The 15,083-nt window shown below is 44.2% G+C and overlaps 1 protein-coding gene across 1 annotated transcript in view; it reads left to right on the top strand.

Annotated features, from left to right (window-relative positions):
- LOC136173611 (collagen alpha-6(VI) chain-like) overlaps positions 1-15,083 on the top strand; it is a 147,204-nt gene that overhangs the window by 122,647 nt on the left and 9,474 nt on the right. Inside the window, exons 33-36 of the mRNA XM_065943303.1 lie at positions 521-1,014; positions 5,281-5,377; positions 8,389-9,060; positions 12,348-12,444. Coding sequence (XP_065799375.1) covers positions 521-1,014; positions 5,281-5,377; positions 8,389-9,060; positions 12,348-12,444 — 1,360 coding nt within the window. The remainder of the gene's footprint in view (positions 1-520; positions 1,015-5,280; positions 5,378-8,388; positions 9,061-12,347; positions 12,445-15,083) is intronic.

The raw sequence follows: 15,083 nt of genomic DNA, 5'->3' as shown, positions 1-15,083 counted from the left end.
ATTACAATGCTGTGTTAATTTCTGCTGTATGTAAAAGTGATTCAGTTATATACATACATACATGTATATGTATATATATATTCTTTTTCAGATTCTTTTCCATTGTGGTTGATTATAGGATATTGGATATAGTTCCCTGTACTATACAGTAGGACCTTGTTTATCTGTTGTATATATAATATTGTGTATCTGCAATCCCAAACTCCGAATTTATCCCCAACCCCTTTCCCCTTTGGTAGGCATAGGTTTGCTATGTCGGTGAGTCTGTTTCTGTCTCATAAATGAGTTCATCTTTTGCTTTATTTAAAAGAGCAAAGTCAGTTTTTAGAATATAATCTTAATTATTCAAATTTAAATATTTGTGTTTTACTATTTGAGTTGTTAACATTTAATGACTTAGTTGTTTCCATAGTTTAATGTTTAACATTTAAAATTACTTAGCCTTCTATGCACGGATCTTTTTTTTTTTTTCATTTTAAGCAAGCGGTCTCATGGTAAGGCGCCTGTTCTGGCCTTTTAGGAGCGCCTCAGTGCCCCGTGTACCCCACGGAGCTGGTGTTTGCACTGGACCAGTCACGGAGCGTCACAGAGCCCGAGTTTGCGCGGATGAAGGCGATGATGTCCTCCCTTCTGAGCGGCCTCCGGGTCCGCGAGGACCACTGCCCCGCAGGCGCGCGCGTGGCCGTGCTTGCCTATGACTCCCACGCCAGGCTCCTCATCCGCTTCTCCGACACCTACAGGAAGGACAGACTCCTCCGAGAGATCGAGGCCCTCCCTTACGAGCGCTCCACGGCCAGTAGGGACATTGGCAAGGCCATGAGGTTTGTCTCCAGGCACGTCTTCAAGCGGATGCTCCCGGGGTCTCACTCCAGAAGAATCGCCACCTTCTTCAGTGGCGGCCCATCCGTGGACCCCCAGACCATCACCACCGCCGGCCTGGAGTTCAGCGCCCTAGACATCATCCCGGTGGTGATCGCCTTCAATCAGGTGCCTGCTGTCCGGCGATCGTTTGTGGTAAGAAGGGCCACCTGCCTCATAAGTCTTCTCTGTCTTTCTGCCCCTGTTCAGGGACATTTACAAGAAAGCATGGAGCTGCCTGAGTGTTTGTTACTATGTACCAGGAGCATGCCAAGCCCTTGATATGCACCTTCCTGTTTAGTTCACACAAGCAGTGTGTGTGAGATGGGAATCACTGTTATTCCCATTGTGTAGATGAGAACTCTGAGTCTGCAGAGTGAGTGAGTGAAAGTCGCTCAGTAGAGTCTGACTCTTTGTGACCCCATAGACTATAGAGTCCATGGAATTTTCCAGGTCAGACACTGGAGCGGGTAGCCTTTCCCTTCTCCAGGGGATCTTCCCAACCCAGGAATCGAACCCAGGTCTCCCTCATTGCAGGCAGATTCTTTACCAGCTGAGCCACAAGGGCAAGTCCAAGAGTACTAGAGTGGGTAGCCTATCTCTTCTCCAGCGGATCTTCCCGACCCAGGAATCGAACCGGAGTCTCCTACAATGCAGGTGGATTCCTTACCAGATGAGCTATGAGGGACGCCCGAGTCTGCAGAAGTGGACCTATGAGCCCAGGTTCACACAGCTGACAAGTGGCAAAGTCAGGGCTTGGATCCAGGCCTCTTTTCTCCAAGACTCTCTGAGTTGGCGCTGGTGTATAGACACTAAGTTGGAGGGCCAATAGACATTCAAGGATGTCACTGAGGTGGCCGGCATGTTGGTCACTGCTGTCATGGAAACCAATGGACCGATTTTATAACTTTACCCATCATGTAAATATCCACCCTTTATGAAGGAAAAGTCATTCCAGTTACAGCCTCTGAGGTTGAAGATTAAAAGCTTACCATGTAATATTTCTATTGACAGTTTGATTTCTTTATTTTTCATTCTTGAGTGCCCAGCAGCTTGTGAGATCTTAGTTCCCTGACCGGGCATTGAACCCTCACCCTCAGCAGTGAAAGCGCAGAGTCCTGACCTCTGGGCCACCAGGAAACTTGCTGTGTAGCATTTCTAGATAAACCACCCGGTATCACAGCGGCGTTCAAAACTCCCTGTGGCAGAGGTTCCTTACAAAAAAAGAACACCCGCTAGACCCAGCACATTGACCTTCTGGTCATCGGTGTCCCCCCAGCCTGCTGTATTGTTCTCCATTCATGGGAGAGCCGTGAGGAGAGATCACAGCGCAACCACAAAGGGTGTTGGAAAATACAACCTGAGCCAAGAAGACAAGTGTTTGAAAATTATTTCATGGAGAGGAGGGGAGGTGAGAAGCAGCTGAGCCCCTGCCTTCAGGTGTGTGGAGGGTTATTACTGGCGAGAACTAGTCAGCCAGCTCCAGGAGAGGAAGCTCTCCCATTAGAGAAACTGGGAGCCATAGCAGTGGCAAACCCTGGTTTAGACCTGAGTAGGAACTTTCTGAAGGCAAGACTGGTGGATGTTGTCACAGCCAGATGGCTAAATGTAAGTGGGCAAGACGCCTCCTTTCTCTCAGGCCTTTTCTAGGGACGGTCACTCACCTGGCAAGGGTGACCTCCATCTGTCCTGGAGAACTAGGATTAAGAGGCCTTTGGGAAGATCCCCTGGAGAAGGAAATGGCAGCCCACTCCAGTACTCTTGCCTGGAATATCTCATGGACAGAGGAGTCTGGAGGGCTGCAGTCCATGGGGTCGCAAAGTCGGGCACCACTGAGCGACTAACACTTACTTACTTACTTAGAGACCCTCTCCAGCTCCCTAATATTTTCTGTGAAAGTGCTAAGCTAAGCAGATCAGAACTGAAATACAGTACTCCTCCATAAAATGCATAAAGCAGTGCTTGCTTCCTGAAGTTGGTGCAAAGAGGAAATGATGTCGCTCCATGCACCAGTGCCTGGGATACAGGAAACACTCAAGAAAGGTAGTTCTTTTAATTAGGATTATTAGTCCTAATTAATTAGGATTGTTTAATTGTTCTGTTAATTAGGATTATTTAATCAGTTTCTTTTTTAATTAATTTATTTTAATTGGAGGCTAATTACTTTACAATATTGTAGTGATTTTTGCCATACATTGACATGAATCAGCCATGGGTGTACATGTGTTCCCCATCCTGAACCCCCTTCCCACCTTGATAGTGAACTAACGTCCGTTTAACAATATTAAAGTCTGCGTTGTTAAGAAACTGAAACTACTATTAGCATCATTGAACAAACTCAGAGTTATGCAAAGGAACAGGTTAATGTATGAGGCTCAGAAAATAAAATGCTTGCACATTAGAAGCTGGATCCAGCCTACGCTAATGAAGTTGCTGTGAGAGGCAGTGGCTCAAAAGCTCTGTGAGTGGACCCACAGTCGTCCTAATTCCCTATCTTTATTGGGAGCCCCCATTGTCCTTTGATTTTATGTAGTCGCAGAAAAGACAACTCAGTATCCTGATTCAAATAACTGATGGTACCTGTGATACAAATTTAAACAGACACAATTCCACCCACCCACTCAAAGGTATGTGCATCGCATAAAACTTTAAAAAAATGCATTTTGTTGAGTTTTTCTTTTAAGTTTTGGAGGACTGACAATCCCACTTAGAGTTTTTACCCAAATCACCTAAAGACTCCTTGTTCCTTTATTGAAGGAGTTTATCTCTGAAGACCACCAGTGGAGGTTCAAATTCTTGACAATGACCCTCATAGACCAGAGCAGTATTGGCTTCAACCTCCCTTGGGTAGAAAAAGAGTTAGAAATGCAGACAGAAGTCAGGCTTGGTCCCAAGGTTCATTCATCCTACATATGTTGAGTGAACAGCTCAGATATACCAGGTGCCATCCGAGACCCTGGGGATATCGGAGTAAGTAGAAAACCAAAAGACCTCACCCACTAGAGGATGGAGCTATGCAGGGATGTCCAGAGGGCTCAGAACAAATTAATAGGAACCTAATACCGGGCATTGCACAATAGAGATGATGTTACTACTTTTCCTTTTCCCCTCTGCTTCTTTTCGAATTTATTTTTAATTGGAGAATGATTACAATATTGTGATGCTTTCCACCGCATATCCACACGAATCAGCCATAAATATGTCATTTATTAGTACCTTAGGAACAGAGCTCAAAATTTTAATGACATGATACACTTTTATTTGGAGGCCATGTTACAAAGCTGTCATCTGTTTCATAACCATTGTTACTTTTCTACATCTCCATTTGCCTGAGAGTTCAGCAGAATCCAGCTGAAATTCAAAACTAGTGTAGACGCCTGTGGCAGGTCTCAGACGAAGCTGCTCTGACAACACGGGCTCGTTTCCCTGTGTTCCTGAGTGAACAGATTGTGTAACTCCCATCCTGGACATTTTTCACGATGGTGTGAAGCTGAGTGATGAGCCATTCATTCTGCTGTAACACAAGGCTATTTTGATTGAAAAACTTTAACCTCAGCCTTGTTTTGCCCTAAAGGTTTTTTCTTTAAATTTGTTGGGCAATTACCTCTTAATTCTGGTGAACTTTTATTTGCTGCATGTGAAGAATTCTAGTGTAGAATGGGCCTCCCTTTACAATATACTTACAAGAAATGTATCATTTTTCAGTTCAGTTCAGTCGCTCAGTCATGTTCGACTCTTTGCAACCCCATGAATCACATCACGCCAGGCCTCCCTGTCCATCACCAACTCCCAGAGTCTACCCAAACTCATGTCCAATTGAGTCGGTGATGCCATCCAACTATCTCATCCTCTGTCGTCTCCTTCTTCTCCTGCCCTCAATCCCTCCCAGCATCAGGGTCTTTTCAAATGAGTCAACTCTTTGCATCAGGTGGCCAAAGGACTGGAGTTTCAGTTTCAGCATCAGTCCTTCCAATGAACACCCAGGACTGATCTCCTTTAGGATGGACTGGTTGGATCTCCTTGCAGTCCAAGGGACTCTCAAGAGTCTCCTCCAACACCACAGTTCAAAAGCATCATTTCTTGGGCACGAAGGTAGACTTTGGTGGTACCTACCTGATACCAGTAACATGCTTTTCAGTTATGAACTCATTTTGTGTGCACCCTTGCCCTTTTAAAGAGTAACATGACTGTTCTGTTTCACAGATGAGAAACCAAGGGCAAAGTTGCTTGTCCTCCAGCTAGAGGGAGAGTCACGGGTTAAACCCAGACCAGTGTTCTTAGGCCCCGCTGACGTTCTGCCTCCCAGGGACCCTCTGAGGGGAAGGGGGCTCCTTTGCTCTCTGCAGGTCTCAGCTCTCTGAACCATCCTGGGAGGTGCCACAGCCCCACCCATGAAGCTCTTCTCACTTCTGCTTTTTGCAGATTGACGACACAGGCAGATTCCAAGTCATCATTATCCCATCCGGAGCTGACTCTGTACCAGCACTCGAGGAACTCCAGCGGTGTACTTTCTGCTACGGTGAGACCCCTGGGGAGAGCGTAACTTGATCAGGTCATTCAGCAGCACAGTGAGTCACTATGGAAAGGAGGGGCTGGAACTCGGCAGCAGCAAGTGGTCTTGGGAGGGTCTCCCGGGGGCTCACCCTGCCACACAGCCTCATCAACAGATGGAGCCTCTCAGCTCATGCACCTTCTGGGAGACAGGAATCATCTTTAGAAATAAACTCAGCCTGTCTCATGGCCAACTTCCTTGTGCGGTGAAATACATTTATGAGCTTTCTAAACCTCAAATGTTCACAGTCCCAAAGAAATGCTTTACCGTGGAAGTGGAAGTTAGCAGAAATGGATTTCTCATTGGAAAGAGGCTTTCTCTTTCATCTCTAACATCCCAAATGTTAGGGATCAGAAAGATTTGCAATGCCGATTTGCCTGTGACTGTTTACACCCAATATGTAGTTCTAGCTAGAGAACTGGCCAAAACCTGCATTTGAGTGTTCCAATCATTTGAACGTGCTAATAATTACAAAAGTGGGAGTTGCTGAGGTTTCTGGTGGGTGTGATTGCTAATAGTTATCAGACATTCATTATTAGCCACGCACTGTTCTAATTGCTTTATGTAACAGTGATGGTGGTGATGATGATATTTAATACTTAGGCTATTGGGTTTCATGCATTCCAAGTGCAGTGCAGTGCAGTGCAAGTCGCTCAATCATGTCCGACTCTTTTCAACCCGTCCATGGAATTCTCCAGGCCAGAATACTGGAGTGGGTAGCCTTGCCCTTCTCCAGGGGATCTTCCCAACACAGGGATCAAACCCAGGTCTCCTACAGTGCAGGCAGATTCTTTACCAGCTGAGCCACAAGGAATGCATTCCAAACACCCTTGTAATGGTTTCATTTGATCCTTGCAATGGCCCTAAAATTTTCGAATGATTATTAGATCCATTTTACAAATGAGGTGAAATAATTTGCTCACAGCCAAATTGAAATCAAGAAGACTGGTTTTAAGACACCTGCGGTTTATGAGAAACACAGATCACATTATGCTGTTCCCTGAGACTCTGTACTTGGCCTTGAAGGAAACTGTGAATTCCTTTCCTCTACGTGTGTCAAAGAGATGCTCCTTCTGGCCGTATGAGTGACTCCTGGGCAGGTGGTGACTATGAGAGGGAGGCGGGATTCTCTCTCAATAACGCTCTCTTCCTGCTGTCTTGCCCTCTGCTGCCCTCTGATCAGTCATTTCCCCAACCCCGAGGAGCTCACCACACTGCGGGCAGATTCTTCCCCCTCGAGTTTTCAGCTGTGGGTTCAGACTCCTCGGTGACACATGCGCCAGTGTGATTTGTGGTCGGAAGTTTTCCGCGTGTGTCTGGAGATATATCTGGGCTCCATTTCTTGGTTTAAAGCCTTGTTTTGTTTCTGAGGCACTAAATGGAAGGTGTTTTGGCTGTTGCTTCCCGCAATGGAGAAACCCCACAAAACTGAGCAAATGGGCGGGCTGCTGGTTTTAAATAAGTATTTATTTCTTTGGCTGTGCTGGGTGTTAGTTGCAACACATGGGCTCTTTAGTTGTGACATGCAAACTCTTAGCTGCGGCATGTGGGATCTAGTCCCCTGACCAGGGGCTGAACCTGGGCACCCCTGCGTCGGGAGCTCGTAAGTCTTAGCCACTGGACCACCAGGGGTGTCCCCAGAGTTTATATCTTTTTTGAGTTCGTGAGCAAGACTGGAGTTCTGAAGTTTGCTCCATCCATTAAGGATCTGCACTCTGCTTATTAACCTTTCATTTAATCGCTTTTATTCATGGCTGGGCCCTTGTCTAAGTACTGGCTGTCCACATGTGTAGTTAGTTTTCCATTTCTCTTTGGTTTTTAAAGAGAAAAGTCTCTTTAATGCTCATCCTTAACCATCAACTGTTATTGAAAATGTAGGACTGCAGAGTGTTGGCCCTATAAGGGCTCTCTAGGTGCATCTGATCCAACCATCTCATTCTATGGAACTGGGGCCCGGTGGAGGCTTGGACAGGGGCACACAGCTTGTTTGTTACTGGGGACAGCCAGACCAGAGCCCAAATATCCTGACTTTCAGGCCAGTGGGCCTATCCACCCTGCTGAACCATTGGCCTTGCCTCAAACAGTACAGCGCTGACTTCATATGCAGATACTTCTAGAAATGCGGTGTCCTTTGGCAAAATGATTTTATTCTCCTGCCCTCAGGCTCTTTGGTAAAATTAGATTAGATGACCTCTAAGATCCTTTCATTTCCAAGTTTTTTTTTGTTCCTCTGAGTATTGTGGTCAGATTCAGTAAAATGCACTCTGTTTTATTACTGCACTTTCTTTTAGAAAATGAGATATGCACACATTAAAATGACCTCATATTTTATGAAAGCCCATTAACATGTAGTATTTATATTCATTTATTTAATAAACACATACTGAGCTTTCAACTGATCGGTATAATATATAAATGGTAGCTCTGTTCTTAATGTCTCTACAGAAAAATAAAAAAACATTGAATTATAAACCTTTATTTAAATTGAAATAAAAGATGCATTGCTTTTTTGCACTCTTACATTTTAAGCAGATTTCTTTTCGTAATAAGGTAGCATGTGCAGAATGACAGGGGCCCTTGGTTTAACCTGTATATTGTCAATTAGAGAGGTCATTTCTTTTTATGTCATGATGCAGTAAACACACATGCAAACATGAGATCAACTGTCCCAAGTCAATCTTTATAAACTTAAAATGCAGCCAAGGTGAAACTTCTGTTGAAAGCAACCTAATTTCAAAGAGTCAGATAGTGTCAGTGAATGGAACTCCACACATGCGCTGAGTTTAAAATCTGTACTTTGGGGATCAGGGTGCAAACCACATTGTAGGAAATCTTCCTGTTGCTGACCTCCAAGTCATTTAGTTACTATATTAACATCAAAGATCATGCAGACTCCAAATGTCGAAATGCTTGAGATGCTATCTTCCCTTTTTCTGTCTGTTTCTCTTTAGTAACCCTAAATGACTTTCTGTCTGCAGATGTGTGCAAGCCGGATGCTTCTTGCCATCAAGCCAGACCACCCCCTGTGCAATCTTACGTGGACGCTGCTTTCCTTCTGGACGGCTCCCGGCACGTGGGAAGCGCAGAATTTGAAGACATACGGGGATTCTTGGGAGCGCTGTTAGATCACTTCGAAATCACCCCAGAGCCTGAGACCTCTGTCACCGGAGACCGGGTGGCCCTATTAAGCCTCAGTCCCCCTCACTTCCTACCTAACACTCAGAGGAGCCCTGTTATAAGCGAATTCAACCTGACCACCTACAAGAGTAAGCGCCTCATGAAGAGACACGTGGAGGAATCCGTTCAGCCGCTAAATGGAGATGCTTTCATTGGTCATGCCTTACAGTGGACTCTGGACAATGTCTTCTCGAGGGCACCCAATCTGAGAAGAAATAAAGTCATTTTTGTGATATCTGCAGGGGAAACCAGCCACTTGGACAGGGAAATGTTAAAGAAAGAATCCCTGAGGGCCAAGTGTCAAGGTTATGTCCTGTTCGTGTTTTCCCTTGGGCCTTCTTGGAATGACCAAGAGCTGGAAGATCTAGCCAGCTACCCTTTGGATCACCACTTGGTCCAGCTTGGCCGCATTCATAAGCCTGACCACAGATACGGTGTGAAGTTTGTGAAGGCTTTTATAAGCTCAGTCAGGCGTAAGTCATAAAATCATATTCTTTCTTGCACATTTCAGTATATTTGGTATTCCCCAAAGAAGGGCTGATGAACTGACATGGATTCTGGAAAGCCTCTGTCTTCAAGGGCGCTGCAGGGTCAGAAAGGAAAATAGGGAATGATGGATGGTGGAGGGAGGAAGCCTATGATTTCTAAGCGTTGAATTCTCTGGCTCCTCTTTTTTATGCCTGTGGTTCCTATGGAGAAGCAATCATAACAAACAGCTATTCACACATCTGTCTGCAGGGAGCAGCGTAGTCTGGGAGTGTGAAATCATAGCCGGGATACTAGTTACGAAGTAGAAACCCTTGCCATGTAACATTATCACGCTGCCCTTTGATGGAAAGTTTGACCAGTTAACACTCCGAGAGGGAGCTAAAGAAAAATTCAACAATCCTTGGCTTTACGCTTACAAGTTCTAAAGGGAGAGTTCGAAGCTTTAGGAGGCACCACATTACATGTCAGAATGAAAGATGCATCCTTGCAAAACTTTCTCAGCTTTATTAATGATTTTTTATGATGCCAGTAATTAGTGTCACTGTTGCCCATAAAAAAGAAACGTGGGTTGTATTTCTTGGCACGAGCTTGTCTCGAAAGTATGCAATTCATTTTAAATGCAGCAGGATGGATTCAGAGAAGCCCTGTCCTGATATGGCTATGGAGGTCAAAAAGCACTGTCATACTTCTGATCATTTTACTTTTGGAGTTCAGATGAGGGAAAGAGAACACACAGGCTAACGGACACCCCGTGCTGCATCCTATGTCTCAAACGTGTCACTGACATTCACCGTGAGACCAGCTAAGGCTGCAGAGACCCTAACTGGTCAGGGCCGGTGAGGTCTGAGGGGCCTTGGGAAGTGGTCTATGGGGTCCTCGAGTTGTCTGCTACTCTAGGTGTGAGTCTAGGACCAATGTCGCAGCATCTCCTGGGAGCTTGTGAAAAATGCAGACTCTCCTGCCCCACTCTGGACATTTTGTTCCAGAATCTGCATTTTATCAAGACCCCCAGTGATTCCTATATACATTATGGTTTGAGAAACACTGATACAGATGCTCCTGTGTTCCATATGCTCCTAGAATAAAACTTCTGTGGATGGGTTCTGGAATAGGAACCAGAAAGAAGAGCTGGGAAAATGACGGAAAAAAAATAAGTGAAGGCCAGGGGTCATTTGGAAAGAAGAAATCATAAGGCATTTATAAGGGTAAAACAAAAGAACACCTTGAAACTCAGCCACTGAAAAGCCAGGCACTCTTTTTATTAGCATTCCCCTCCCCCTCCTTCCTTCCCCTCTCTACAGAAGGGTTCTCCTGTCCTTACTATGTGGCAACTTGCTTGTGCCTTGTAATGGTTCCAGACCCTGAATTACAAGAGTCTGCTGATGTCAAATAAACCCATTTTCATGGAAAAGCAGAACAGAAAACACCTTGAAAGACTGAGAAATTTGTCAAGAAACACTTCTCATAAAGCAAAAAGTTGAAAGGAAGTTTAGATGGAATTTCCTTTCCTGGCCCCACAAAATTCTTAGTTGTGTTTCATGGTAACTAGTCAAACTGAATGACTAGGTAAATGACACCCTCACCACCACCTAGGGAGAGGGAGGAGATGCTTTAAGAAGAATCACTTGGGGTGGGTGAGAAATATATAAAGTGCTTGTCAAAGTCATGACACCACTTTTCTGAAAAGTACCTAGAAATCTCCAGCATTTAAACTATAGCTTTCAAAGTACAAAAAGTTGAAAAGACTTTGACATTCAGTTCAGTCGCTCAGTCGTGTCTGACTCTTTGCGACCTCATGGACTGCAGGACACCAGGCCTCTCATGCCCATCGAGTCGGTGATGCTATCCAACCATCTAATCCTCTGTCGTCCCCTTCTCCTCCTGCCCTCAATCTTTCCCAGCATCAGGGTCTTTTCCAATGAGTCAGTTCTTCACATCAGGGGGCCAGAGTATGACTCTGACATAATCATATTCAATCCCGCATCCTCCATTCAGAGCAGGCCCCCAGACCCACACACACCTCTTCAGTATTAACACATATGTAGGGGCTTTTCAGGTGGCTCAGGGGTAAAGAATCCGCCTGCCAATGCAGGAGATGCAGGATATGTGGATTCGATCCCTGCCTTGGGAAGATCCGCCGGAGGCAGAAATGGCAACCCACCCCAGTGTTCTTGTCTGAAAACTCCCATGGGCAGAGGATAGGCTCCAGTCCACAGGGTCACAAAGAGTCAGACACAACTAAGCAAATAAGCGCACAGCACATTAGGTACCTACTCTGAGCCACTCACTGTTGAGGGGCGGGGTATCAAGGAGGAACCAAAACAGATCTGGTCCCAACCCTCCCAGCATGCGCATCCAGCTCCCTCTCTACGCCACTCTTGTTTACACGCTACTGTGACAGAATTGGCTATCAGACACAATTCACATCAGAACAGACATATTTTCTAAGCAAAACTACTGACTAACAACCTGATACTTAGAGTGAAGACAGATAGTTAAACATCAGACGCGCATGAAGGAAACATCCCAGCCTTGGCCGTTCAGTCTAGACGCACACAGTTCAGTTTGCAACAGCAACCCAGGAGATGGCGCTGGGCCACAGCCCAGGGCCAGCTTGCAACTTATGATGACCCAGGATTACCAGCAAGAGGTTTAATCATGTTTGACACACAATTAAATAGAAGGCTTCAAGGAAATAAATAATGCCTTTTTAAAAGTTTCTCATCAAAAAAGTCTTTTTAATGTTTTAAATGGTATTGGAAGAAGCATGCTTTAATAGTATGAAAAAATAATATATTTCAGATGAAATGAATCATAGTGAATTAAAACCAAAATGGACTGCAGTTACTGTTGTTCTTAATGATACAGAGAACGTTAGGGGAATATCCTTCTCCTTTTGCAATTTGGCATTTCAAAGGAGCAAATAAAAAAAAAATAACTATTCTGATTAGTTCATGTCAGTTAGAGGCCAGACTGTTAGGATGGGCCCATCTCCTCTAATGTTTAATGGACTTGAGCAGCTAAGAGCATCTTATTGAAAAGTAAGTTGAATTCTCTACTTATACATTTGGCAGTCGTGAACCCAGTTCTAGACCTACTTTTAGAGAATCTGGTGAGAAATCTGCTTTCATCTCATATGGCCACCCTAGTTAGTGTCTTTCTTTCACGGATGTTGAGTACAGTGATGTGATGCTTTGCATGCAAAACCGATTGCTGTCATGTTCATTGCTGTGAGTGAGAGTCTCCTCACAGATTTTCTTTTTCTTCCTAGGTGCAATCAACAAATATCCACCAATAAATATCAAAGCAAAGTGCAACAGACTCAGCTCTACGGATCCACAGCAGCCCCCACTACAGTTTGTGCGAAGGTATTAACCTGCTTGGTATTTACTTGGACAAGGAATGTGCCACCCTCTTCCCCCACCTTCTTTTCTCCCTCTTCATCTATGCTATTTGGACAAAATCTATCACTATGTGACAATAAAATATAAATTGAGGGAACAAGAGATAATAAAAAATGACCAGGTTGAACTGAAAACAGAGTTTTTTAAAACAGAAAATCTAATTGTTGAACTAAAACAACCAATGGGACACCGCTGTGGCAATGAGCACACCAAATAGCCAGATTTTGTTTCCTAAGAATCATTCCCATTGAAAGCAATCAGGGCTCCTTGGAGAAATAACTAATCCCAGGCTGTAACAGGGCAAGTGCAGTGTGAACCTGGAACATGCATTATGCAAGAAAGTAGCAAAAAATCACAGTCATGTCAAAAGGACAAATGAGCTGTCTTGAAAGGGTTTACCACTGGCAGGATTTTGGACTATTTGAACATCAGAAAGAATAATGATGGTAATGGATCACAACACTGACTTTTAAAAATATGCAGCTCTATGCAGATACCCAGAAAGAGAGGAGGGGAGGAAATGTTCTTTTTTTATACAAGTATGCTAGCTAATAAATGTAGAAGACGTGGTAGAATTAGAAAACCACAAGCCTGTAATCCCTGTTGTAATAACTGAGTCAGGCAAGGATAAAGGAATGCTAAACCCAGTGGGTGACTATTTCCAGCCCCAGAGAAGCCCTCCCCACTTACTAATTACAAACAAGGGAACCTACCCTTTCCTGCTGAGGTCGGGCCACACCCACTGTAACCAGGATCTGACACTCTGTATCTCCTGAGGGGAGGCAGGGGAGACACAGTACCAAATGTGGGATTCTGGCTGGAGAGCTTTGACCCAAGTCAAATAATGGGGAAACCATGGGACAATTACAGAATGTGGACCATCCTTCAAAGCAGCCCACCTGTATTCTTTCTAGGTGTCAACATCATGAACAGCAGAGAGATGTGGGATAATATCCTAGGATGGGAGAGACTACAGACAAAATAGCCAAGTGGGGTGGTGTGAACCTTGATTGGATCCTAGAGAAGAAAAAAAAAAAAAGCCTATGTTAATGACATCTGGAGAAATGGCAACCCATTCCAGTATTCTTGCCAGGGAGAACCTGTGGACAGAGAAGCCTGTTGGGCTACAGTCCATGGGGTCACAAAGAGTTGGACACAACTGAGTGGCTGAGTACACATAACTGGGGAAACTTGAGTATGAAAATATGTTGCATGATATTATTAATTCATGTGAATTTACTTAGGCGTGGTGATAGTGTATGTTTGTATAAGAGAATGTTCTTGTTCTTGAGAAAGGTATGCTGGAAAGTATTTAAGAGTAACATGGATGATGGCTATAACCTACTTTCAGATGATTTCATAAAAAGAAGCAAAGCATGTGTGTGTGCATATGTAAGTATAAATGCATATATATGTGTGTGTGTGTGTAAGGAGTATGACAAGGCTGTATATTGTCACCCTGCTTATTTAACTTCTGCGCAGAGTACATCATGCAAAATACCAGACTTGATGATCACAAGCTGAAATCAAGATTGCTGGGAAAAATATCAACAACCTCAGATAGGCAGTTGATAATGATTCTCATGGCAGAAAGTGAAGAGGAACTAAAGAGCCTCCTGATAAGGGTGAAAGAGGAGAGTGAAAAAGCTGGCTTGAAACTCAACATTCAGAAAACTAAGATCATGGCACCTGGTCCCATCACTTCATGACAAATAGATGGGGAAAAAGTGGAAACAGTGACAGATTTTCTTTCCTTGGGCTCCAAAATCGCTAGATGGTGATTGCAGCCATGAAATTAAAAGACGCTTGCTCCTTGGAAGGAAAGGTATGACCGGTATTAGACAGGTATGCTGTCTAATATGACAGCATATTAGAAAGCAGAGACATCATTTTGCCGACAAAAGTCAGTATAGTCAGTGCTATGTTTTTTCCAGTAGTCATGTACAGATGTGAGAGTTGGACCATAAAGAAGGCTCAGCACCGAAGAATTGATGCTTTTAAACTATGGTGCTGAAAAAGATTCTTGAGAGTCCCTTGGACAGCAAGGAGATATGTCAGTCCTAAAGGAAATCAACCCTGAATATTCATTGGAAGATCTATTGCTGAAGCTCCAATACATTGGCCATGTGATGTGAAAGCTGACTCGTTGGAAAAGACTTTGATGCTGGGAAAGATCGAAAGCAATAGGAAAAGGGGGCAACAGAGGATGAGATTGTTAGACAGCATCACCGAAACAATGGTCATGAATTTGAGCAAACTCCAGGAGATAGTGGAAGACATGCTACAGTCTATGGGGTCGCAAAGGGTCAGACACAGCTTAGCAGCTGAGCAACAACAAAATGTATCTATGTGTACACACACAGGGGAGCAAGGCGATAATAGGTGGGAAGACCACTTAGATGAAAGGTATATTGGTATTTACCCATGGTTCTCTGTTCTCTACAATATTCTGCAAACTCGACCATTTTCAAAATAAAAAGATAACTTGTAAAATTCAATGGCTGGATTAAACAGAGCAATAGACACATCTGAAGAGAAACATAAAGAACTGGAAAATAAAGCTAAAGAAGTTGTTCAGAATGCAGCAGGTGAAGTCATCACAG

This window comes from Muntiacus reevesi, chromosome 8, assembly GCF_963930625.1.
Source record: "Muntiacus reevesi chromosome 8, mMunRee1.1, whole genome shotgun sequence".
In the NCBI taxonomy this organism is placed as follows: domain Eukaryota; kingdom Metazoa; phylum Chordata; class Mammalia; order Artiodactyla; family Cervidae; genus Muntiacus; species Muntiacus reevesi.
Note: the sequence above shows the minus strand (reverse complement) of the source record. Positions and strands in the feature narration are given on the sequence as shown.